Source organism: Camellia sinensis, chromosome 3, assembly GCF_055761805.1.
Source record: "Camellia sinensis isolate YWXY chromosome 3, ASM5576180v1, whole genome shotgun sequence".
Taxonomy (NCBI): domain Eukaryota; kingdom Viridiplantae; phylum Streptophyta; class Magnoliopsida; order Ericales; family Theaceae; genus Camellia; species Camellia sinensis.
The window spans coordinates 25,900,606-25,926,734 of NC_138963.1; the positions used below are offsets into that span (position 1 = coordinate 25,900,606).

The 26,129-nt window shown below is 30.2% G+C and overlaps 2 protein-coding genes across 5 annotated transcripts; both read left to right on the top strand.

Annotated features, from left to right (window-relative positions):
• The first annotated feature begins 7,708 nt into the window (after positions 1-7,708).
• Positions 7,709-10,507, top strand: JKD (C2H2-like zinc finger protein). Its single transcript, XM_028230754.2, has 3 exons — positions 7,709-8,300; positions 8,566-8,965; positions 9,328-10,507. Exons 1-3 carry the CDS (start codon positions 8,171-8,173, stop codon positions 10,283-10,285), a joined length of 1,488 nt encoding a protein of 495 aa, XP_028086555.2. The 5' UTR covers positions 7,709-8,170; the 3' UTR covers positions 10,286-10,507.
• A 10,142-nt stretch (positions 10,508-20,649) lies between these two features.
• On the top strand, positions 20,650-26,066 carry LOC114287416 (dnaJ protein P58IPK homolog). Of its 4 annotated transcripts, none has more exons than XM_082919337.1 (9): positions 20,650-20,995; positions 22,975-23,140; positions 23,486-23,687; positions 23,798-23,958; positions 24,153-24,246; positions 24,350-24,562; positions 24,671-24,751; positions 25,035-25,258; positions 25,481-26,066. In XM_082919337.1, exons 1-9 carry the CDS (start codon positions 20,878-20,880, stop codon positions 25,734-25,736), a joined length of 1,515 nt encoding a protein of 504 aa, XP_082775463.1. In that variant the 5' UTR covers positions 20,650-20,877; the 3' UTR covers positions 25,737-26,066. The 4 variants fall into 4 exon arrangements, with proteins under 4 accessions (XP_082775463.1, XP_082775465.1, XP_082775464.1 ...); XM_082919339.1 differs by having other exon boundaries at positions 25,035-25,253; XM_082919338.1 differs by having other exon boundaries at positions 23,486-23,657.
• The last annotated feature ends 63 nt before the right edge of the window (positions 26,067-26,129 follow it).

A 26,129-nucleotide genomic window follows, 5' to 3' on the forward strand; every position in this document is an offset into this window, starting at 1 on the left:
ATTTGATAAAATAAAATAAAAATCTAGAGATCACCTTAAAACTTCGTCAAATTTAAATTTGATGAAAAATGTTTAAAACATGAGCTCAAACCTTTTCATCAAATTGATATCAAATAGAGAGTTACTTTTTTTCATCAAATCAAGGGAGTTTTATCATTTCATCAAATTTGTGCATGACTATTGGACTGGACACACTCCTGGACATCTTTTTGGATAATCTCTTCCTTGCAAAATTGTCCATAAAGGTGTTGGTCAATTTACACAAATCAGTCGACCAGCTAGACATCTGCCCGGTTATCCTTCCAATTGACCGATACTTTGATAAAAAAATATATAAATTATTCGTTAAATCATTTGATATCAAATAAAAGTTTTACTTAAATTTCTATTCAAATTAAAAATAAAAAATAAAAAATACATAAACACTCGGAGATGCTTTTACTACTCAAAATTTGATGAATAATATTAGAGATTCCAAATATTTTACTAAATATTCTATTAAATATCTCACATAGGTATAAAACCTATTTAAAGCCCAAATAATATGGATCTCATACTCATATAAAATATTTAAGGATGATTTGAAATGTTTTAAATAAATACACTTTTTAAATTTTTATAAAAAAAAATGTATAAAAAAATAAAAAAGTGATGTTTATTAATGTGATCTAAAAAAATAAAAAACAAAAAAATAAATTTATTTAAAAAATAACAAACAAGGCCTTAATAAAAGCATTACTCAAATTTGGCGCACCCCTTGGGTTAAGCCCTGATGAGTGTGATTAGCATAGAGAGGAGAATCATATGATTATGAAAGCTCACATGCACACAGGAAGATGCAACACTGCATGGTTCAGAGTGACAGTCCGAACCATGAATAAAGTGGGTCCCACCTACACTTCACACTCAAACACTCTCAAACAGTAACACAGATGCGTCACGGACTCATCCTCATCAACTAAAAAGTAGTTTTCTCTATCTCTCTCTCTCTCTCTCTCTCTTTCTCTCTCTCTCCTCCTACCTTGGGAAACGTAACTCACCTTCCTTTTTTTGTTTTTCTCTCTCTCCTATTATTTTTTTGTTCTCTCTGATTCTTGGTCCTCCAGTACACTTGCCATGCTAAAATTTTATTTATTTATATTTTTTCTTCTCTTTGGTTCTTGGGCATGCTAAAAACATACACAGAAGTCCAACTTTAATTATCTTGTAATCATTTTATAGCTTCTCTGATCAAAGGGCTCTAAAGGCATCTCACTTTTTTCACAAAGACAACAGTCCCATCATATTATGGCTCCGTTTGGCAAGAGCTAAATGAGATTTTTTTTGATTATTTTAGTCATAAAAAATAAAATAGATTATTTTAGTTACAAAAAATAAAATATCACATCAAACTCATAATCATTACATTCTTCTCTCACAAAAAAATTTAAAAAAACTAAAAAGCCAAAAAATCCTTCCCAAACTAAACTTTTTAGCTCAGGCTAAAATAGCCAAAAAAAGTCAAAAAATTAAAAAGCCAACCCACTTCCCAAACGGAGGCTATATATGATTTTTTTTTTTAAGAACTTAAAAAAAGGAAAAATATCTAAAAACCCGGGTTAGTTTGGGATACACTAAATAATACAAAAAGTTAAAAAATTACTATCATATTTAAGTCATATTATCTTATTTAAATCACATTACTTCTCTAACACATCACATCAAACTCAACCTAAATCCAACCCATATAAGTTAATAAGTCAAAAAATATACTTTTTTAGAATATTCCAAACCAACCCTAAATACGTATAAAATACATTAAAAAATTTTAAAAATGAATAAAATTATGTACAAATATTGAACTAATTACATGGACCACTTTTGAGATTTTTTTTTGACAAATATACATGTCTTCATTGGCTGAGTCACATGGAGGTCAGGAGGCTACATGTCCTTCCTCGGTTTTGAATTTATAATTATTATTTTTATTTTTGAGTAAATTAGAAATACATTTTTTGAGATTTGTTTAAAATATAAATTGTCTTATGTGATTTAAAAAATTACAAATATCCCTTTATTAAATTTTTTTATTTAACAGAATTAATTAAAAATGTGAAATTTCAAATTGTATACCTATACAATAATAAAATTATCTAAATTATTAATTGAAATGTAATTTTAATATTATTAACAACTGTTAATTAATTTGATTATTTATTAATAAAGGGACCTATTTGTTATGAAATTAGAAATTTTCGGGGGCATAATGTAATTTCTAGAAGTACAGGGGTAATTGTAATTCAAGTAAATCTTAAGGGGTATGTTTGTAATTTACCCTTTATTTTTTTACATATGTATATAAATAAAATTTTAAACAAAAATAATATTTAAAATAAAATGTCAATGGCATTTCTAAATTTATGAGAACAATAGCAATTGTTTTATTAAAAATGGAAGGATTACAACAAATTATATTTTTATTTATGAAAATTTTGTAAAAAAAAAACTCAATATAAAAGTAATATCCATCATTATTAATATGTAAATATAATTAATCTCACTATATATATGTAAAAGTTACTAAAATGTTAGTTATATTTGCATGTGAAATTCACCCTTCATATGTTGCTTTATTATTGGTTAGTGATATCATATGTCAATGATGACATGATATCACTATTATATAAAATTTTTACTCAAATTTTGTAAAAATTTAATTTATCTTACAATTATATAATTTATTTTAAGACTTAAATATATGACTTTTTTATATTGTCCATGATATACTAGTTATACGCAATACTTTGATTTCGATTTTACTCGAAGCTAATTGTAAAATTTGATGTGGAATACTTTTGTAATAATTTATTTAAATTTTTGTATTTAATATTAATTCAAAAGTTATTATTATCTTCTTATTATTGGTTATAGAAAAAAATTAAAATTATAATCAATAAGTGCCCTTTCTGATTTAGTTTTCTGTCACCACCACTTCATGGCTCCCCTCTCATCCTCTCTAAAATATATATTAAGATTATAAATATTTTTGTAACTCTTAGGACTATCATTAATAGAATCTCTTAAAAAATAAATGAAAAATATAATTTAACAAATAAATAATCTATTTCGCAAGAAAAATCTGATTCAAACATGTTAGACCATCTCCAACGGTGAACCAAATCCAGCATCAAATTCAAATTTTGATGAAAAACCTACTTTTTCAAGCTCTAACCGTTGCATTAGATTGATATCAAAATGAGATTTCAGCAAAAAAAAGCATCAAACTGAGAACGAGACACAGATTTTACAAAATCACTGTTACTGACCGTTGAAAGAGGTACACCGATCAACCAGCCGGTTGCCCGGCCGGTTGACCAACCGGTCAACCAGTAAAAGATTCAAACAGTTCAGGAAAAAAAGTTCAAACCGTTAAAAAAAAAAAAAAAATTTGCCTAACCGGTTGACCGGCCGGTCGACCACCCCGGTCGCCCCGAAAAAGTTCAGAAAGTTCAAAAAAAAGTTTAGACAATTCGCAAAAAAAAAAAAAAAAAAAAAAAAAATTTTTTGCCTAACCAGTCAACCGGCCGGTCGACCACCCAGTTGTCCCGGGATAGATTTGGTGAAAGGTGAACCGTTGGAGCGAGTGGTATCAAATTTAGTGAAATGGGTCATTTTTAACTCAAATTTGGTGAAAAATTTGAGTCACCGTTGGAGATGCTCTTAGTGATATCTTATTAATACTACTTTTTTATAAATGATTTACTTAAAATTTACTAAAAATTAAAAAATTCGAATCAACAAAGGAGACCTGAAATGGCCTGCCTAATAATAATAATAATCAGTTTATTTGGTTTTCAGAAAATATTTTTCAAGAAAATTCTACTTTTTTTATTTTTCGTATTTTTTTTTGTTTTCAATGAATTTTTAAATATTTTAAGTAATTTTTTTTTGTAATTTTTAGACACACCTAACATAAATACACTTAAAAGGTATAATATTTATGAAAAAAATCTTTAAAAAATTTACTAAATAACAAAAATACAAAAATTCAGTACATTTTTCATATTTTTGTGTATTTATTAACTTTTTAAAATATGTTTTTACATATATTTTACTATTTAGATACATCTAAGTAAGGTGCATCTGAAAAGGTAAAAAAATTACTTAAAATTTTAAAAATATTCACTAAAAATAAAAACACAAAAAATAAAAAAAAAATTATTTTTAAAAAACTGAAACCAAACACACTGAATAATATTCTCTAATAAAAGTTCAGCCAAACAATATGATAGTGTTTTTTTTAAAGCGAAATCGTAAGGATGTACCATATGTATCTTATCACAAATTCTCGTAATCTTATTACAAAATTTTGTAATATTAACCATAAAATACATAATCTCGTCACAAAATAACTTAACAAAATGTTTTAAAAATTATGATTCATATAACAAAAGTTTGTGACTTGATTACGATATTTTTTGTTACGCTAATTTGTTGCAAGGTTATGTAGTTTGTACTTAATGTTTTGAAATTTTATGATAAAATTATGCCAATTTATGATAGGGTGCATATGTACCATTGGATTTCTCTTTTTTTAAATTACGAGTCATAATAGTAAACATTTTGATTTAAAATCAAATAATAAAAAATAATTATATTATTATGTGAAAATTATGTGCAGATATTCTATTTACATAACATTATTGAATTTTTCGAAGCACAACTCTACATTATTTTCCATTGTAATATCAATTCATTCATCTTGCCTTTTTTCCTTGTTGATTATTAATATATTTATACTAAAAGAATTTCAAAGTCTTCAGTGGAATTATTTGGGATGTCCTAAATAAATGCACTTTTTGACTTTTTGGACTAAAAAGTTGAGGAAAAAAATATGGTTGTTTGTGTTAACTTTTTGACTTTTTGTGAAAAAATGTGTATTACAAAATTGTATAAATTAGTGTGTAGGGAAAAATTAAGATTGAGAATAGTGCATCCGTAATTTTTGACTTTTGGTAACTAGTGATAACTTTTTGACTTTTTTTTAACTTGCCAAACTTCACCTCAGAGTACAAATGAATGCAATAAGATCGTTGTTAATAAAAAAATCACAAGTCAATACGTGGATTATTATTAAAACAGAATTTAAGATAATAATTTTGGGAGGTCATTTTCATGGCTCCAATAAGTTTGTTTTAATATGCTAATATTAAATGATGAAATTAGTGGCGTAATATTTGAAACACATAATTAAAACACAAAACTAGTTTTTTTTTAAATGACTGGGAAACTTCAAGGTTGGACCTATTTATGGTCCGATCCTACGAGTCGATCCTACGAGTCAATCCTTGAGAGCATGTCGAGAAACCCACTCATCATTCTCCAATTTCAATCAAGGACTATAAGGAAGTTAGTATAGGTTTCGAATCCAAGACCTTGGATTAAATTACTCCAACTCATCTAACCTCTAGGATTAAATTTTTCTTTTTTAATTTTTCTTAATTTTTAAGGAATTAAAAACTTTACCCTAATTATAAATAACAACAACCTAGACAAAGTTATTCCTTTATTCTATATTAGATAATGCACACACAACAAATGTCAAATTTACTGTGAACAGGATTTTATAAAACTTCCATTGCCAACAAATTCACAGGTTGAAAGCTACACAACATTGAACATTTTATTTGTTCATCTATATGTCACTATCCTAATAATGACATTTATCAGCTTTAACATGTGCATGCATACACACTCATCAATAAATATGTACATTAACAACGATGTGTTTATAAATTTATATTTAAATTTTTAGATAATTTGATGCATAAATAAATTGTTAATTACTTTTAGGCGATTTGATGAATGAGAAAAACTATTTAATAGTTATTGAATATAAAGGCATTTTTGGAGAAACAAAAAGCACGACAATGTTACATCAAACAAGGGCCTAATTAATCTGAGGGATCAATCTCACCGTCTATTAGAAAGGGGTCCGATTAAAGTTAGGGCAATAGACTGATCAGAAAATGTTTGCGCAAAAATTGTCCACTTTATAACACCACATGAAATATTTCTTTGAGACAACTAATATGAAACTATAACATAATGATCCAAATTTATTTATCTTTATGCTCTGTTTGGATTTATTTTCAGAATATGTTTTCTAAAAAACATTAAAAATTAGATTGATGAAAATAAACAATCGAAAAGATGTTTTTTGAATTTTTGAAAGTTATTTCTGGACAAAAAAGAAAAAAGGAAAAATATATATAAAAGTGAAAGTGTTTTTTGAAATTTTCATTATTTTTTCACCAAATTATTTTTTAGTATTTTTCAGAAAATAGATTCTAAAAATAAAAAAGAAAACCAAATTTCCTTATTTTTCATATCTCTTTAATGATTTTATGTTTCAAATCAAAACTTTTATCATTATAATCTACAATTTAAAAAATATTATTATCATGTTATTTTGAAATAATGTTCAATATAAAAAATATATTTACAAATCATTTTAATATAATTGATTAGTGTGCTCGAGCTCTTTGAATATATATATATATATACATAAAGAAATAGAAGGTACCTTATTGTGGCAGTAACACTGGCACAGCTGCAATGCTCAGCTTCTCAATTTTATACACTTTTTTACTTCTCAGTTTAAATTATTTATTTATTTCTTTATTGGGTTTTGGAAGTAGGAATTTGAACTCTAAAAGCGACAACTCACACATAAATCTACACATTCTGGTTTCAAGCAGCATACAGCCAACACATACATATATATATCCTCATGTAATTTTTTTATTTTATTTTTTTTATTATTTTAAATATACAGTATAGTAATGCTACTAATTAATAAATCTCACTATTTTTCTTATCAATTTGAGTTGTTTCATTTTAAATACTAATATTTTTACAGTAAGTTTGGGAACTTAGAAATTGGGTTCAGATTTTTTTGGTCAAAAATCATGTGGTGGAGATTGAATGTTGTATAGTGATATTTTTAAGTAAAATTTTGAGTATGGAATAACATTGAACATTTTATTAATGCACGTCATATTGGAGTAAATATGACTGTAATGATATAATGCTGTAGTATTACTATCTAATAAAAAAATCTCATATTGTAGTAATAGAACACATAGATTAAGTTAATTATAAATAAGAATTGTTCACCTAATCCTATTTACGATTTTGTATTTGTTTGTGACATCTTATAAAATAATATTATTATTACACTAAATTTTTAATGTTTTTCATTAGTAAAAAATGCCTTAAAAAAAATCTGAGACTTCATTTTCATAAAATTTAACTTTCCACCCTTTTGAACTAGAAAAGTAAATAAGCTAAAATCTTAAAAACTTCAGTAAACACCTTTTAACTTTTCAAAGTACGACTTTATAAATTTATAATAATAAGGCAGTGAATAAATTTTTTCAAACAGAGACTGCTATGTGTCGCCTCAAGTCGTATTCAAAATTTATTGACCAAATATGGTTTAAATATTAAATATAACGATAATAAGATAATCAGTTAAAATCGATGTTACAAAATTAGATTAACGAAATGAAAATTATTGTCAACTTAATTTCATTTAAATTATAAAAAAATTTAAAAATATAAAAATCGATCACGGAATAATATATCCCTTTTCGATAAGGCCGATTTTATGTGTCTAATTTCGTAATTATCTTATTGATGGGTGACACCAGAGACTCTTGGGCTTGGTGGCCCAGCTTAAATCTATGGCTGGCCGACTTTGAAAAAAAGGGTTAAGATAAAGGAGAGAGGACGTGGAAGAGTAGAGGCTTACAGAGGAAAGAGAGAGAGATAGAGAGAGAAAAGAGAGATTAGAAAAGAAAAAGAAAACAAAACAAAGGGTACTACTACTCCAACATCTCTCTCGGTGTAACAAGAGTCCGAAGTCTTAGAATAATTTCCATGTTTTAGGATTCAACTTTGTTTCTTGGGGTTTTCTTGTTCTTTTCCCACAAACCTGTATTACTCTGAGAGAGAGATTTGAATAACACCAAGATTACACATCCCTTTGTTTTTGGTGAAAAACTCTTTTCTTGTTTTTGTTTTGTACTGTTTTTTTACTTTCAAAAGCTAAGTTGTTTTCTTGCAAGTTTCCAACTTGTCAGCTCTAAACCCACATCATCATCATCGTCTTCAAAATCAGACCCAAATGATGCCTGGTGATGTTTTTTCAATCCCCACTTCCATTAAAGGGTTTTCTCAAGACTCAGATCCAAACCCTAACCCTAAATCCAACACAATCGCAGCCAAGAAGAAGAGAAATCTCCCCGGAACACCAGGCAAGCAAAATCAATCTCCACCTTCTTTCTTCATAGGCATAATCACATACACACACAAATATATAATTTCTTATTGGGGTTAAATATACTTTTTAGCACCCAGAGCACACGAGAGTCCTTAGTTTCATTTCCAACGTAACTGTGGTGAGTTTTCCTGCAAATGTGTTATGGGTGCTAAGGGGTAACACTTCCTACCGATTATGTGGAATTGAAAAAATATATATATACACACACATATATCTGACCATGTAGATGCATATTACAGATCCAGATGCTGAAGTGATAGCTCTATCACCAAAGACTTTAATGGCTACAAATCGATTTGTATGCGAAATCTGTAACAAAGGGTTTCAGAGAGATCAGAACTTGCAGCTTCACAGAAGAGGTCACAATCTTCCATGGAAGCTGAAGCAAAGGTCTAACAAAGAGGTGGTTAAGAAGAAAGTGTATATATGCCCGGAAACCACCTGCGTCCACCACCACGCTTCGCGGGCGCTAGGCGACCTCACTGGGATTAAGAAACATTTTAGCAGGAAACATGGTGAGAAGAAGTGGAAGTGTGAGAAGTGTTCAAAAAAATACGCAGTTCAATCGGATTGGAAAGCTCATTCGAAGACTTGTGGGACTAGAGAGTATAAATGCGATTGTGGCACACTCTTTTCCAGGTTTGAGATTCTATTTATATGTGTGTTCTTGTTCGGATCAGTTTCGAAGAATTTTTGTTAGTTTTTGCATGGGTTTTTGGTTGGAAGTAAATGCGAAAAGTGAATTTAATGTGATTATGTGTAATTAGTTATGTCACACATTTCATTTTCTGATAATTTTTCGAATTATTTTTTTTGGGGTTTTTGAATTGAATCACTCATAGAGCTTTTTGTGATGTCTCCAAGTTTTGAAGAATTTTTGTTACTTTTTGCATGGAATTAAATGCGAAAAGTCGACTTTAATAAGATACGCACACTTCAACTTTCCGAATAATTTTTGTCTCTAAATTGAAATGGGTTTTTGATTTTGTTGATTGATTCAGGAAAGATAGTTTCATCACCCACAGAGCATTTTGTGATGCATTGGCTATAGAAAGTGCAAGACTCACTCCTGTTCCAGCTACCCATATGAACTTCACAACTGAGCCTTTAGATGAAAATGTCAATAATAACCTCACTCATCAGCCCAATTTGCAGTCCGGAATCGATGCCGGAATTTCTCAATTTGGTGCTGGTTTCAGGCCAAATTACGGCTCCGAGGCAGCCGGGAAGCCCGGATTGTCACTGTGGTTGGATCAAGAAAATCCTCAGCTCAACACCATCGATATGTCGACGAATTCGAATCTTTTTGTGTCGTCTGGCTCGGCGAACATGTTTGGCTCATCGTCGACAATGTCGAATTTTGGTAATTGTAATAATTGGATTGACAAGAATGCGACAACATCAAAATCTGCAGATCTTTCACTCTCCGGAGGAGTGAACAGCCAAACCCACCAATCGAATTCTCCGGGGGTGGTGCCAATGTCCGCCACCGCGCTTCTTCAGAAGGCGGCGCAGATGGGTTCGACACGAAGCAACCCCAACCACAACCCATCATTTTTGGGAAACAATTTTGGAGTAATGAACATGAACATGAATTCGCCTTCTTCGTCTGATACATCGCCTTTCAACCACCGGGTTGTGCCCAAACCGGCGGAGATTTTGGTGTCCGCGGCCAATCTAGCCACCGTGTGCGGTGGCGGAGTAATGGGTAGTTCAAGTTTGAGCTCACTGGTTAGTACATCAAGCAATTTTGAGCAAATTATGATGCAAAGTGGTGTCAATTCAATGCTTCCCTTGAAGTTGAATCCAGGTTCGAATGTGTTCGAAAACAGTCTGACGAGAGATTTTCTCGGCGTCGGAGGTGAAGGTGGTCGGCCGTTCTTGCCACAAGAGCTGGCGAAGTTTGCTTCAATGAGTTCAGCTATGGGTTTGAGCCATTTCATGACTAGCAACCACTGAAAATGTGACTACCCAATGTACAATCAGCAATGTTACAAACATGTAAAATGTGCACAGAAAATAAAATGTGTCGATTTAATTCTACTTAGGTATGTTAAATTTGAATTTAGATCATACATTTTATTTTCTGTATATTTTGTTTTCGGTGCATTTTTTGCGTTTGTAACTTTTCTCATGTACAATTATAATTTTCAATGTGAGATATATCACCTTTTTCTATTACATCTTTTTTTTTTTTTTTTTTTTTTTTTTTTTTTAATGATAATAGTGAAGGTTGATCCATCCGTACAAAATAAAACTTAAGATGTTTGTAATCTCTCATAAATTACACGTACCAATTAAGCTCAATAAATATTATGATATTTAAGTTCACAATTCATCTAAGGTTTCGTTTGGGAACATACTTTTTTAGTAATTTTTTGATTTTTTAGTTAAAATATGACGTAAAAAAAAAACTAAAATGTTTGGGATGACTTTTGACTTTTTACGAAAAGATAAGTAAAAAGTAAAAATAAAATAAAAATTTTGACTTTTTACAAAAAAATGAGCAAAAAGTAGAGAGAAAATGAAATTTTTGACTTTTTGGTATAACTTGTTGGCTTTTTAATTTTTTTAGTAACTTTTTAATTTTTTTAGCTAAAAAAGTCACTTGCCAAACGAGGCCTAAGAGTATGCTATAATACTTGTGCATAAGGGTCATCATTTAGCTTAAGAGGTTGTTTGAGAAGGGCTAGATTAATATATTTTTTGACTTTTTATAAAAAAAAACTTGAAATATAAATTAAATTTAAAATGATATAATAGTGACGTTATTTAAATAAAATAATTATTAAATAATATGTTAAAATATCATATATTAAAATAGCGCATGTCAAACTAGTACTAAGGCCAAGTTTGGGATGTTCCAAAAAAACCAAAAAACCAAAAAGTTACTCAAAAAGTTAAAAAGTTAACACTATTCACCAAAAGTCAACAATTACGGCTGCACAACTCCCAATTCAAAATTTTCCCTTCAAATCAATTTTTACAATTTTTTATTACACATTTTCTAATAAAAAGTCAAAAAGTTAACCCAAACATCCATATTTTCAACCTCAATTTTTTAGTCCAAAAAGACAAAAAGTACACTTATTTAGTCTTCCCAAACTTGGCCTAAATGTTTGACCGAGGTTTGTGCTGAAGCTGGGCAATGGGTTTGAAACTTGACTCAACCTGATGGCTCATAAAAGGTGACTTGACTAAATATGAAAAAAAAAAACAAAAAAAAAAAAAAAAACAAAATAAAAATTGTCTATCCACTTACTCGTCAACTTAACATATATGCTTGTCCGTGAAGTCTTCTAAATCAAACCCACTATAAATAAGACTTGAGCTTAATATTTTGACCCCAAACGAACTAACTCAACTTATAAATGCCCGTTGGACACGGTTGAGCATTATTTTTGCAAAATGAGCCAACCGGGCACGACTCGGCCCATCGCGGGCGTGTTGATAAATGACAAAACTTGAGGGGGCAAAATGGTAAAGAAACAGGAGTTGGGAGAAAGAAAGGTAACAGTGGATGTTGGTGCGGAGGTACAGTGGGGATGTCGGAGGTGGACAGAACTACGAGAAGTGACTCTCCTCCGAACCACACATGTGCAGTTGTTTCGTAGTTTGTTGTTTGGTATATTTATTTTTTTATTTTTTTCGTGTGTCTACGTGTTCTCAATAATCTTTTTACGTACACTGGGACTCTTCTCTTTTTAAGAAAACATTATTAAATAAGAAAAGAAAAAAAAAAAACACGGAAAACAACGAGATTCGTTGACCAAGCGTCAAACTAGTCCGACGATCTCGTCAACGTTGGTGTCTTTACAATCTAATTTTTCTTTCTTTATTTAATTTAATTTTTTTTTTTGGGATTCAACTTTACAATCTAATTGTTTTATCGACACATCACTTTATATACATCCCATAATTTTTTTTTATTTTTCTATTTTATTTTCCTGTCACAATTTATTTATAACTATTTAATTAAAATCTTTGCCCTATCTCACATGGTGTGTAGATGATGTTTAATAAATATTGGATTATTTTGAGAAATTGGTTAAAAATTGATTTTTTTTATTTATAGAAAATATGTAAAAAAATAAAAAAGAATGATATAACCTAAATAGGTTAAAAATTGACTTTTAACTTTTTTTTGTCTTTTCAAAAGAGGCCTTTTTCTAATTTGATTTAAGTTTTGTTTAATTTGTAATTTTTTTTCATCTTAAGGTTAAGTTAACTTTCATTCTTTGTAATTGTACAAAATGATTTGCTTTCATTATATTGGCACCATTCATTTTAAAATAAATTACTTTTCAAAATAGTTCTTAATTTCAAAAATACTAGTAACATTCTAATTTTTGTCACCATCATCATCACCATCACCATCACTTCTCTATGCCTGCACTGACATTAGTCTCATCTTACAACCGTCATAATTATCGATGTTGCCACCATTATTCTATGACCGGAAGTTGCCACCATCATTATACAATCATCAAATGAAAAAGAATAATGTTACATACATTAATTGGTATATCAATATATTCTATGACATTATCACTTCAAAATTATGAAACTCATCAATTATACAAACTACAAGACTCAAAACCTCTACAATTATTACAGATCATCCGTTAGTACACTAATTAATATGTATAATTTTATTTAATAAAAAAATAACAATAATTTGGTGTGGATTTAACTTCTCGTTATATTACATGGGTTGGATCAACGCTTCGCTTTTTTTTGTGCATTTTATTTGTACACAAATTCATTGCACCTAACCTTTTCTTTTCTTTTCTTTTTTGGGGGTAATATTAAGCTTGGGCTGATTTTTGACTCAATTCAAACTTCTTTGTTGTAATTTACAACCCTTAATAATTATAAACAGATCACCATAAAAATTAAAAGAAAAATATATAAGCAAATCAGATGATGATATAAATTTCCAAATGTATGGAAAGTAAGGATGTCGAGCAATTTTATTTATTTATTTAATTTGGTTAAGTTTGCATGAAAACCATAGATCTCTATAAAATATGCATTTATGGGGATGTTAATAAGAGACCAGCTACCTTTTTGAAGTTTTTTATACTTCTTTCATGACAAAAGATTAATATGTTTTTTTGGTTTGACTTAATTTTAGCTTTTCCAAACAGTTCTTAAAGTTATTTCACTTTTTTGTGTCACTAAACAATTCTCAAAGAGATTAATCTTGACCTTTGTGCTTGGTTAAAATAAAGTTTTGAATTTTCTCTAAATAAAAATAAATAAATAGCTGACCACCTTGGAACTATGGCAGAATGTTTGGTGTTCCAATAAGGGTCCTTGGAGACTGCATGGACACCCTACATGTTTCAATTGATGTGTTGTCTAATTTACTAAACCCTAATTTACAGGAAAATGTTATATATAAAACAATAAATTTTACAAGTTTTCTTATTTATTGATGTGGTATGCAATTAAAAAATTTAGTATTCAAAACAGGACACATTACAACAATATGATTAGTGCCACCCTAATTAGTATTAAAAAAAAAAGTTGATAAATTTGAGAAATGCAAACTGCATAAAAGATTTTCATGGAATGTGACAGATTTTTGACTTTTAATTTTTTTTTTTGGAGCTAAAAATGTGAATTTATTTGGAAAATTGCTAAAAAATTATTTTGTATGAGTGAAAAAGTTAATGTGATACTTGACTTTTTTTTAGTTGATGGCAAATCATTTTTTTGACTTTTTTAGTCCAAAGTTAACTTTTTTAGATACCAAATGACTCTTAAATGTGAATTTCGCCACCTTTTGTCTCACCTATATGTTTTATTATGTGAAAATTTTCTTTATTTCTAGCATAACTGATAAAATTTATTAGTTGTGTAAGATTATTCCTAATTTGCCACTATTATTCATCAATTCATATCAAAGTAAGAAAGCCCAAAGTACTCTTATTACTGTGATTAGGGTAGATAACTGTGTAAGCCCCACAAGTCTATGGTACTATTGTCCCTATGAAACCATTGATGGGGACTCTGTTAAGGGACACTTTTGACTTACCAATGCACTTTCTTTGGGATGGGGAACCTACAAGCAAGTAGTAGAGGAGGAGGAGGGAAATATATAGTGGAAGTCTTTTAGAAAGTGGACCTTTACACAAACTATGGACATGTAGTCCCACCCTTGGATAGAGTCCATGGAGATATGCACAAAAAGATAGTCCATTTTGAGGGCTTAAAGAAATGCTCAACTTTATTGAAATGAGAGGATACACCTTTTTTTGGGTACTTGTCATGGCTTAGCTTTTTTTTGAGAGTTGGATTGGAGACCATATAAATATTATCCTACAAGATTTAAATAAATTAGTAATCATTTACCTTTGATTACCAATCCTTGACCTTGGATTTTTTATTTTTTATTTTAGTTTCAATGGAAAGAAAGGTTATAAGAATGAGATGACTAAGTCAAGCATTTTATACTACAATAATGTAAAAAGATGTAAGGGCTTGTTTGATATTGTTTTCATTTTTCAAAATACACAAAAAAAATCATTTGTCAAATTGCTTCTGAAAGTATTTTCTGAAAACAACTTACTTTTAAAAAATACAAAAAAAAAAAAAAAGTTATTTTCAAATTACAAACGAACTTTTTTATTAGGTTTTATTTTTACTTTTTTTGTGTAAAAGTCAAAAACCCACCCTAAAAGCCCCTATAAAGTAAAAAATGAATGATAATTGACAAATTATCCTAAGATTAAAAAAAGGTTAGAAACCAGATATTAAGACGAACAAAACGAGTCCTAAATTTTGTTTTCCCTAATTTTAGTTTCTTCTTGATTTTGTCCAATACTCGCACTATTTCAACTTGTTTAATTTTTCAATTCCACAATTAATTTGAGGGCTTGGGCCAATTCTTGGGCCTTTAACCTTCCCATCCCGGATCATAGTTGGATTTCAATCCTGGCCTTACTTCCCTTTCCCTTAAACACTATGTACAGGGAGATTCTATTTAAACTAAAAATATATCTCAGTGCGCCTTATTTAAATTTATAAATTTTAATTCATATTATATCTTAATATGAATTTATTAATAAAGACAACACATATTAATTCCTAAAATAATTTTTTTTTCTTTTCATAGTATACACTAATCAATTATTCCTATTCAAATCTCTGTATCTTCTTCTCCAAGATATCAAAGTTATTTCTTTTTTTTCTTCTTCTTCTTCTTTTTCTTTCTCCCTCCAAAAACTTCAATCCATCCTACTAAAACTCACCATTATATGCATATACACTTAAAAAGTATAATATTTGTAAAACAATACAGAAAAAAAATTCAATAAAATAGGTAAGCCAAGCAAGGTAGCAAAGCGTTTCCTATTCAAGCATTTTGTCAAATACATAGTAATCAACAAATTGGAATAGCAAAACAGCAAGAGAAGAAAGAGATATAAAAAAGCAAAGGCAAGGCAATATGTTATGCAAAGTATACAAGTGATCAATCATTTTAGCAATGTTCAAAGCAGTCTTATTTGTTTTTTTTTAAAGTTTTGATTTATAGAATCAAACTACATTGCTTCATGATTAGATAAGAATTTTGAGATATAAACAAAATTGAGCCCTTTTTTTTAATTTTTTTTTATGGGGTGCGTTTGCGATTCAAATTAGGTCTTCCATCAACATATAAGGCATTATTTATCTCATAAAGAAAATTAACAAACAGAGAAGAGAGAAAGGAAAAACCTAGACGTATGATGTCGTCAAGCTGAAGACAAAGGGAATTGAAAGATTGATTGAAATGAAGGACGAAAAGCTTGTCGATGGTGTCTCTGATTATGGAGTCTGTCTTTAGTTTTTTTTAATTTGTTTATTATTTATTATTTGGGTTTACCTTGAGGGTAATTTGGAAAAAATAATAGGGTGTAGTGAGAGTTATATAAAATTTTAAATAATTGAACAGGATGTACTCAAAAATTTGGAATACTTAATAATTTTTTGGTGTAAATAGAATCTCCCCTATGTAGTCAAGTTCTTCTGAAGACCCTAAACTAACTCTTTTAGTTCATAACTGAATTGGGCCATGGGCCGTGGGCCATGAAGGGTCCAATTTGCACTCGGTACGATTACATTGGCATAGCCCACTCCTGAATTAGGCTCTGCATAGGCCCAACTTTAACGGCAATATGCAGTTAATATTTTACCAACCAAAATTGCTTGGGTTTGTGGGTTTGTGTTGGCTGTTTCCGAAAAATAAAAAATTTATGTTTTGGTTTTTGTGTTTCAAGGGGAGATGGGCTACCTGTTTTACTGTTTATTCTTATGTTTTCACTTGTTTGTTCATTCTTGAAACCTTGTTTTGGAAACAAATTGAAAAATAAAATGTGAAAAAACAAATGTTTTTGTGTTGTATTTTTAGAATTATATCTTCTTCTTCTTTTTTTCTTTTTTTTATAGAGAAAAACACATAGACATAAAACAAAAAACATGAATATTAATTTTATCATTACTCTAAAGACAAATAAAAGAATTGTTTTTGTTTTGTGGGCAAAAGTATGCTCTAAAAAGCAAATTTTATTTTGTGTTTTTAGAGCAATGTTGTATATATAATCTCATTTATTTATCAATTTTATCGCTCTTAAACACAAGACAACAGTAACTATATGTATATCTATATCAATTTAAATACACATAAAATCTCCTTATTTTTGCTTACAAGTGAAAAAAATATAATAAAAGTGAGATGATTATATGTAGAATTTTTCTAATTTTAATTATGCTTTTTAAGAGAGAGAGGTTGACCATGATTCTTATCTCATCTGATTTCTATCCCTTCTTTAATTTTTTGCCTTCGTTTGGCGTCTCAATTTTGGGTTAAAATAGTCACAAAATAATAAAATAGGCTAAAAAATTAATAAGATAAAATGTCACATTCCAACTATAATCATTTTATTTTTTCTCTCACAAAAGTCAAAAAAATAAAAAAAAAAACTCATCTCAAACGAAGCTTTTTAACTCAAGCTAAAATAATTAAAAAAAACTAAAAAGTTAATACACATTCCAAACGAAAGATTTTAATGTTTCAAAATTACAATATTTCACACATTTAGGTGGATTCTTGCACAATTTCTAAAGCTATAAGTGTTTTTTTTTATATAAAAATTATAAAAAAAATACAAGCCCAAATACATTACCTAATAATAAATTAAACTAGGACTATCAGTTTAAGAACATAAAAATTAAATATAAAAGTGTAATCTATTGTTTAGGAATACAAAAACTTGGAGTAGCTCCAACCGGAGTGTCAAATTTTATGCGGCACACTAAGAGCATCTCCAACGGTTACTCAAATTTTTTATCAAATTTGAGTAAAAAATGACTCATTTTACCAATTTGATACCACTCGCTCCAACAGTGCACTTTCATCAAATTTGTGCCAGGGACAACCGGTTGGTCGACCGGTTAAGCGAAATTTTTTTTTTTTTTTTTGAACTTTTTGAACCTTTTAGTGGTCGACCGGCTGGTCGACCGGTTAGGCAAAAAAAAATATATTTTTTTTTTTTACTGTTTGAACCTTTTTCTTCGAACCGTTTGAACCTTTAGGCGGTCAACCGGTTGGTCAACCGGCCGGGCAACCGGCTGGTTGACCGGTTGGTCTCTCCCAACGGTTAGGAACAGTGATTTGGTAAAATGCTTCGCCTGTTCTCATTTTGGTACAAGATTTGCTGAATTCTGGATTTGATATCGATTTGGTAAAACGTTGGAGCTCAAAAAAGTGACTTTTTCATCAAATTTTGAATTTGATATGAGGTTTGCTGAAGCGTTGGAGATGGTCTAACAACTCAATTTTAATATGAAAAATGAAGCCCATTATATGTCAAATATTAATTAAATTAACATTTGACATATATTAAATTTGATATGCTTAAAGTTACATTTTTGTTTTTAATACCGACAGTAATATGGACCACACGATGACATATAAAGTGTTTTTTTTAATAGAATAACAGATTTGATATATTGAATAAACAACTTTATATCTGGAATTAACATATGTCAATTTAAAGATTTGTAAAGATACTTAGGTGCACCCCATCTAAAAAAAATTGATACATTACAAATATATTTTTTTAAATTTACTTAAAATACAAATTGTTTCTTGTAATTTTAAAAATTATATTTCGTCTCCTGAAATTTATAAAATTTATAATTTTATAACAAATGACATTTTCTATTAATAAATATCATATTAATTAGCAATTTTTAATATGTCAAAAATTTATTTAATTCAAGTAATTTTATTGCTATATAAAAGAGTAATTAAAAATTTTATTTTTTTAATTAATTCTTTTAAACAAAAAATTATAATAAGGAATATTTGTTGAAATCACAAATGAGAGAATTAGTATTTTATACAACCATCAAGGGTGTATTTAAAATTTATCCAAATATAGGAACCTATAGTATATATATAGGGTAAATTACAAATATACCCCATAATCTGTGGTTTGAAAAAATACAAATATCTTCTTGTCAGAATTTTTTATTTAACAGAATTAATTGAAAAAGTAAAATTTCTAACTGTTCACCTATACAATAATAAAATTATCTGAATTATTAATTGAAATAAAATTTAACATTATTAAAAATTATTAATTAACTTGATGATTTATTAAGAAAATGATCTATTTATTATGAAATTAGAAACCCTAGGGGCATATTGTAATTTCTAAAATAACAGAGAATAATTTGTAATTTAAATCAACCTCAGGGGTGTATATATAGCCTCCGTTTGGGAAGTGGGTTAGCATTTTTAGCAGGAAATTCTATTTCCACACGCATAGTTATCTGAGCCCACAAACTTAATGAAATATTATTTTAATAACAATTATACCCTAAAGTAAAATGACCATAATGGACATCCACCAACACTCATAATATTATATAAAAATATTTTATATACACATCTTTTAAAAATAAAAATAAAAAATCTCAGCAGATTGGCTCCCAAGCTCATGGAAACAGATTGGCTCCCAAGTTTCTAATAAACAGAGCATTGGGATTATTGTTAAGAAGCCAATAACCAATTTTGACAATAAAATCATTTCGGCAGTCTGAGTTGCAAAATCAAAGCAATTGTGATAAGTAAATTTTTTTTTTTTTTTTTTTGGCAGCTCTTAACTAAAATTTGAATTGAGCTGCAAAATCAGGGAAATTGGGATGGTAAATTCTTGGTTTTCCACACTTCACTAACAACATCGCTTTAAAATTCAAACCAATTACAAATCCAGTGCAGCATCAGCACTGTAACAGTTTTGTTTCTGACAAAAAAGCTTCAGCCAAGAAGTCGAAACCCAGGAAGCTACAAATAATGATCTGACGTTTAAACTATTATTTAACTATCCTATTTGATAAAACAAACATGAAACCACCCCCATTCTTTCCGTTACACTCTTTCTATAAAGCCTTGAGAAAAAAAAAAAAAAAATGATCTGGACCAAGATGATATGTTCAATGGAGTTTTTTAGGTTTTCATTTTGTTCAACAGAATTTCTCTTCACTGTTGAAGTCTTCACTGTGAACCCAAATAGGAAAGACGCTGCTCTTCAACTTTGAATAGGTGTGTGGAAAAAGCATTAGTGTGTGGAAAGAGGGTTGAGGTGGTGTGTATAATATATGAGTTAAGGGTATAATTGGTGTGTGGAATTAGATCAAAAAATAATAATCAAACTAGATTTGAGGAGGGATTTGGAAAGGGAAAGGGAAAAATTAGGTGAAATGTGAATAAAATATACTTATATTTTACCTAGTTTCACACCCCTTTTCTTTTTTTCTTTCCAAATCCCTCAACCAAACACAGCATAAGTGTATGCACTGAGAAAAGATGTGTACTGAGATAATTATGTGTGTGGAAATAGAATTTTCCCTTTTTAGCTTTTTAATTTTTTTTGATTATTTTAACCTGAAACTAAAAAGTCTGGTTTGGAAAGGACTTTTAATTTTTTTTAATTTTTTTATGAGAAAAATAATATAATAATTATAGGTTAAATATAATATTTTATCTTATTAAATTAAAAAACTTATTTTATTTTATTTTTTGTGATTATTTTAGTCAAAATAGCCTTCAAACCAACCCCCAAACGGAAGCATATATAGTTTCCAGGTGGCAGAATTCTATTGTTTTAAACTTACAAAAATAATTCACCTCACTAATTTAAGAGTATTAATGGACCACCAATAAAATGAAAATTCAAAAGCAAACAAAAGAAAAAAAAAACACACAAAAACTTATGATGAGACCCGCACCCCTTTAGAGCTAATAATGCTCAACTTTTTTAGTTTTCTCACTCACTTTTCGTAAACTTGAGCCCTCCTATCAACGTGTAATCCAATAAGTGAGTAAGATAACGTGGAATGACAAGTGAATCCTCATTATTTACATTACCGTTCTGTGTTCAAACTCTCTAAAACATCGAGCCCTGCATTTATCTGCTTCTGCGTTCTTCTGCTCTTTCATTTTCACATCACACTCACACGTATTTGTGTATGTAACGGAACTGAAGAAGATAGTGATGATGATGAGGAATGTGTTAGGTTTCGCATCGGCCCTGGATTTGGTAGCTTTGAGAGGCCTCGTTTTCGTCTTTGCATTCCAATTGCTCCTCCCCCAACCTCTCGTCTCTGCCCTAGGTAACAATGCCTCCACTTCGATCTCTTCTTCATCTTCTTCAACTTGGAATTCATTTTCACTTCTATTCGTATGGTTCTGCTGTGAAAAGTGCAATCTTGAGAATAATACTTGTGGCTTTTTAAGATTTCTTCAATTTCTAGCTTAATATCGCGTCCTAATGATTCTAGAAGATAGATAGTGTTTGTAATTGAGCTTTCAGTCAGTGTAATTATTGAGTTTGGAACAGCTTGATAGAATTAGCATTGTATGGCTTTTCAACTGTTTTTTTTAATCCTATTAAATGCTGGAACTTTGCGATGATGCTCATTTATGCTATAAAAAAAATAAAGAAAAGAAAAAAGGGGCTCATTGACAAAGTTTATTCTATTGTGTGGCCTTTTTTGGCAATGTGCACGGGAAGAAAATTGGGAAAGTTGCATTTCAGTGCAACAGTCAGAAAATAATTTCATTTTTATGGTGGTGCAAGATTTTTTGTGTTCATGGTGCAACTATTTCGTGTGTAGTTGCAGCAAAAAAAAAAATTTATTTTCAGTGTGATTATTTTTTCGCTGTCCCATGTAATTGCAATTTTCCCAAGAAAATTCACATGCTCTTTGTAGTGCTTTTCGTGAGGCATGGCCAGTTTTGATTCTATAAATTATGGGTTTCAATGCAAAATGGAAAAAATAACAAAGGAAAAAAAAAAAGAATGGCAAGGAATGCTTTGTGATTAAGGCTCCGTTTGTTTTGAAGTAAAATGTTTTTGTCAAAAATATTTTACTCATTTTCCGTTGTTTGGTTGAACAAAAAGTAAGTAAAACATTTTTTAAGAAAAATATTTTTGCATCATTTTTAAAAATTCCGCTAGTCAATTTTTACAAAGTTGACTCTCACTCACTACCTTTCCAACGCATTTAGTCTTTTCAAATAAGTATCTTAACTCGCTAAAAAGTTATAAATGACACTTTATTGAATCAAAATTTCTCTTTTAGACAATAAAATGCTTTTGTTTCAAGTGTCAACCAAACGCCGAAAAACAAAAACAAATTTTTTTGTGTGTAAAATCAATTTACAAGAAAAATATTTTACGTCGAAGCAAATAGAGCCTAAACATCAATGGTGCAAAAATTGTATAAGTGTCAGGAAAGATGGTGGGTAATATTTGGTTACTTTTATGCCCTAAATATTTTTTAGACTCCTATGCATTTGAATTCACTCTACAATGATAAATTATCCCAATGTCTCCTTTTTCCTTGTGAAAGGTTTAATTTTAAGCTATCAGGTGTTTGTGGTAAAATGTCTGCAAACATATATGGAATGTGGTATGGGCTACTGTGTTAATTGTTATTTTCAATAGCAAGCTTATTTTTGTCTTTCTGTAATTTACATTTTCAAGTTAAATTTATTTAGTAGTGTTTGATTAACTGTCTGTTAATAATCTGTAAACACGCAAGTAATGGTTTTTTTCTTGGTAGTCAAAACAAACCCATTCCATCCCCTTCTAACCGTGCAAACCCACCTATATGTTCATTTCTTTGTTTTGTTTTATTTATTTATTTTTGTGGTGCAGTATGTGATGCTTGTTTTAATAGTCTTTTGTACTTGGTGATAGTCTTCTCAACTAGAAAATTTAAAGTTGAAATTTGGCAATTATGTTGGTGAATTGAATAGATTTGTGTATATATACTGTTTAGTTTTTCCCATTGAAGATGATACGACTTTCTCCCGTGATGTTCAACTTGCAAATTGCATTAAATGGAAATTTTAGGTAGCACTGATTATGTGTTCAATCTTTCATTCATTTGAGAGCCAAGTTATGGAACCACCTAGACATTTTTTAACTTATTCTTTATATAAAATAAGTTTTTTAGTTTTAATCTGAAATATGATGCATTAAAATTGCGATATTCATAAGATGAAAATATTTCCTACTGGTTTGTTTCTCTTTAGAAGTTACATTGGAACTTATGATGTACAATATTTCATCTTGGATTTGCAGATGGAAAGCCTGGTGATACTGCTGAGTTGTTTGAGAGAGTTTCACAAAGTATAAAGGTGAAGCATTATAGTGAGGCACTTGATGATCTAAATGCTGCTATAGAGGCAGATCCAACACTTTCAGAAGCATATTGGCATCGTGCTTCTGTTCTTCGTCAGTTGTGCAGGTTCTGGTTTACAAATTTCATCACTATTTTTTTTGACACTGTTTCACTTTTTATGCAGCAAAAGCATGAAATTTATTAACATTTTTAAGAATCTTAGAATGTGTTGGATTCTTCTGTCTTTCTTTAATTAATGTCAAGTTTTGCATTTTGTTTCATTCACTAGCACTGTCATATAAATCTCATGAATGTAAGGTTGGTGAAGTATGCTGGGAGCTGGGATGGAATATTTGTTGTTTCACACAGAATCTCTAGTTAACATTCAAATATGTAATGAATTCCTCTCTCTCTCTCGTTAAACATCTGATTGGAAAATTACATGATTCAGGCGATTTTTGGCTAATGTAGATATGAGGATTCGGAGGAAAACTATAAAAAATTTCTGGAGCTGAAACCTGGAAATTCGGCAGCAGAGAAGGAACTTTCTCAATTGTTGCAGGCTCAGAGTGCTCTCGAGACAGCTATGAATCTCTATGATTCAGGCAACTTCACAAAATCATTGGATTATGTTGTCAAAATTGTACTACTATTTTCTCCTGCCTGTTCAAGGGTATTGAATATCATCATGATCATCTTCATTTTCATGAATATTAGCTATTGCAAGTTTGCAATGCATAGAAGAGCTTATTTGATGCTCTTCTTCTTCTTCTTTTTTTTCAGGCCAAACTCCTTAAGGTGAAATTATTGTTAACTGCCAAAGATTATTCAGGTGCCATCACTGAGACAGGATATATTCTTAAAGAAGATGAGAATAATCTGGAGGCATTACTGCTACGTGGTCGTGCCTACTACTATTTAGCTGATCATGATGTTGCTTCAAGGTTTGTGCAACCAAAATTTGAGCCAAACACCCCCTCCCCCTTCCAAGATAAGAAAAAATAAAACAAAGGAAGAAAATAAGAAAGCAAAGTGATAAACAAACTAAAATCTTGTTGAAATTCTTTCATTGGATCTTGTTATACTTTGTCCAAAGTATCCTTACATTCATATGGAAATTTTTAAATGTCTTCCACAGGCACTTCCAGAAAGGTCTTCATTTGGACCCCGAGCATCATGAACTGAAGAAAGCCTATTTTAGATTGAAAAATTTAACCAAGAAGACTAAAAGTGTAAGCCCAATACTTTTCTGGAGCTTAATAATGGCCATTTCCATGTCATCTTATGTTGTTTTATAACCTTTTGCTATCCTTAAACGCCGATTTTTTTATGCAGGCTGAAGAAAATGAAAATAAGGGTAAGCTGCGTCTTGCAGTGGAAGACTATAAAGCAGCCCTTGCACTGGACCCAAATCATCTGGCACACAACGTTCACCTTCATCTTGGTTTGTGTAAGGTCTTGGTTAAGCTTGGTAGGGGAAAGGATGCTGTAAGTAGTTGCACAGAAGGGCTTGACATTGATGAGGAGCTTGTTGAAGCTTTAGTTCAGGTTATCTTTTGCAGGTTATCTTTTGCTTCATTTTGCCCATAGTTTTCCAAAAGCATTTGCCTGAATTGTTTAATTAAAGATTACTTAACTAGGGATAATGTTTTTCAGAGGGGTGAAGCGAGACTTTTGATAGAAGATTGGGAGGGAGCTGTAGCAGATCTAAAGTCTGCAGTTGAAAAATCACCTCAGGTTTGTCTTAAAAAATTTCCCAATTATATTATAAGCTCTCTTAAACTTAATTGAGGATATGTCTGCCAATGGATCTGATTGGAGGAAATGCATCTATGTAGCCAACCTGGTGTAATTAGGACAAGGCTTGTTGAGTTGAGTTTAACATTTTGGGCCTGTGTAGATTTTAATTGGTTTTAGGCTCAAGTTCTCGTTGTCTGAACGTTTTTTTTTCCTTCTTCTTCTAAATCCATATATCTAAAATTTTATATAGGTAACAATATTTGATATGCTAATACTACAGGATACTCATATTCGTGAAGCGCTGATGAGAGCAGAGAGATCGTTGAAGTTAAGCCAACAAAAGGACTGGTACAAGATTTTGGGAATTTCAAAGACTGCATCTATATCAGAGATCAAACGGGCTTACAAAAAGCTGGCTTTGCAGTGGCACCCAGACAAGAATGTTGACAATAGAGAAGAAGCAGAGACCAAATTCCAAGAAATAGCTGCTGCATATGAGGTTTGGTTCAGTAAAATCTAAATTTTCCCCTCAATGCTTTTTGGCGTCTAAGCTGTGAATATGTTTTCTTTGTTTACTTAAATTATTAGGTGATCATGATTGTGTCAATCCACCAATGTCGCTTGTATTTAGAATTATATGCTAGTGTGCCAAAAAAATTGTGCCTTAATGACCCCATGGTATCTAGAATCTGATAGCCGAATCTCATGCATTGCTGTTCTTTACAGGTTCTTGGAGATGAAGAGAAACGCACAAGATACGACAGAGGGGAAGACATCGAAGACATGGGTATGGGGACAGGGGGTGGTGGATTTAACCCTTTTGGTGGTGGGGGACAGCAATTCACATTTCACTTTGAAGGAGGGTTTCCCGGTGGTGGCTTTCCTGGAGGATTCCATTTTTGACCTAGTGAAGCATCTAAATTCCTCCTCAGCCATTGGCATTCACGAAGAAAGTTATGGAGTGCTGCCATTTGCAATCTGACAGCTGACTGATAGACGGACTCGTGGTAGTGAAAAATCCTAGGCCGGTTTTCAGATTCTTTGGAAGAACAGAGTTCATTCCCACAAGGAAGCTTTGATTAAAAGTAGGTAATCCCTCGTTTGATATTCCATGTAATTGTCTGTAATCTATTTTTTTCAACTGCAGCAGGCCAGGGATTCTTGTTGAGACAATTGGATTTATTTCATTTCAAACAAGGAGAATACTATTTCATCATAGTTTTTACACAGAATTCTGTACCAGAATAATATGGTAGTGTCATTTTTATTATAAATTCATCAATGAAATATTTTTTCAAACATTACTGTCAAATCATTGCTGTCATGAATTCTATTTTAAAATTCAGTAGGCATATCATTTTTTTCTACGCAAAAT

Coding starts and splice junctions, on each gene's coding strand:
- JKD (XM_028230754.2), top strand. CDS start 8,171: ATGATGCCTGGTGATGTTTTTTCAATCCCCACTTCCATTAAAGGGTTT. Junction 8,301..8,565: donor AAATCTCCCCGGAACACCAG/GCAAGCAAAATC, acceptor TGCATATTACAG/ATCCAGATGCTGAAGTGATA. Junction 8,966..9,327: donor TGTGGCACACTCTTTTCCAG/GTTTGAGATTCT, acceptor TGATTGATTCAG/GAAAGATAGTTTCATCACCC.
- LOC114287416 (XM_082919337.1), top strand. CDS start 20,878: ATGATGATGAGGAATGTGTTAGGTTTCGCATCGGCCCTGGATTTGGTA. Junction 20,996..22,974: donor ACCTCTCGTCTCTGCCCTAG/GTAACAATGCCT, acceptor TTGGATTTGCAG/ATGGAAAGCCTGGTGATACT. Junction 23,959..24,152: donor GATCATGATGTTGCTTCAAG/GTTTGTGCAACC, acceptor TGTCTTCCACAG/GCACTTCCAGAAAGGTCTTC.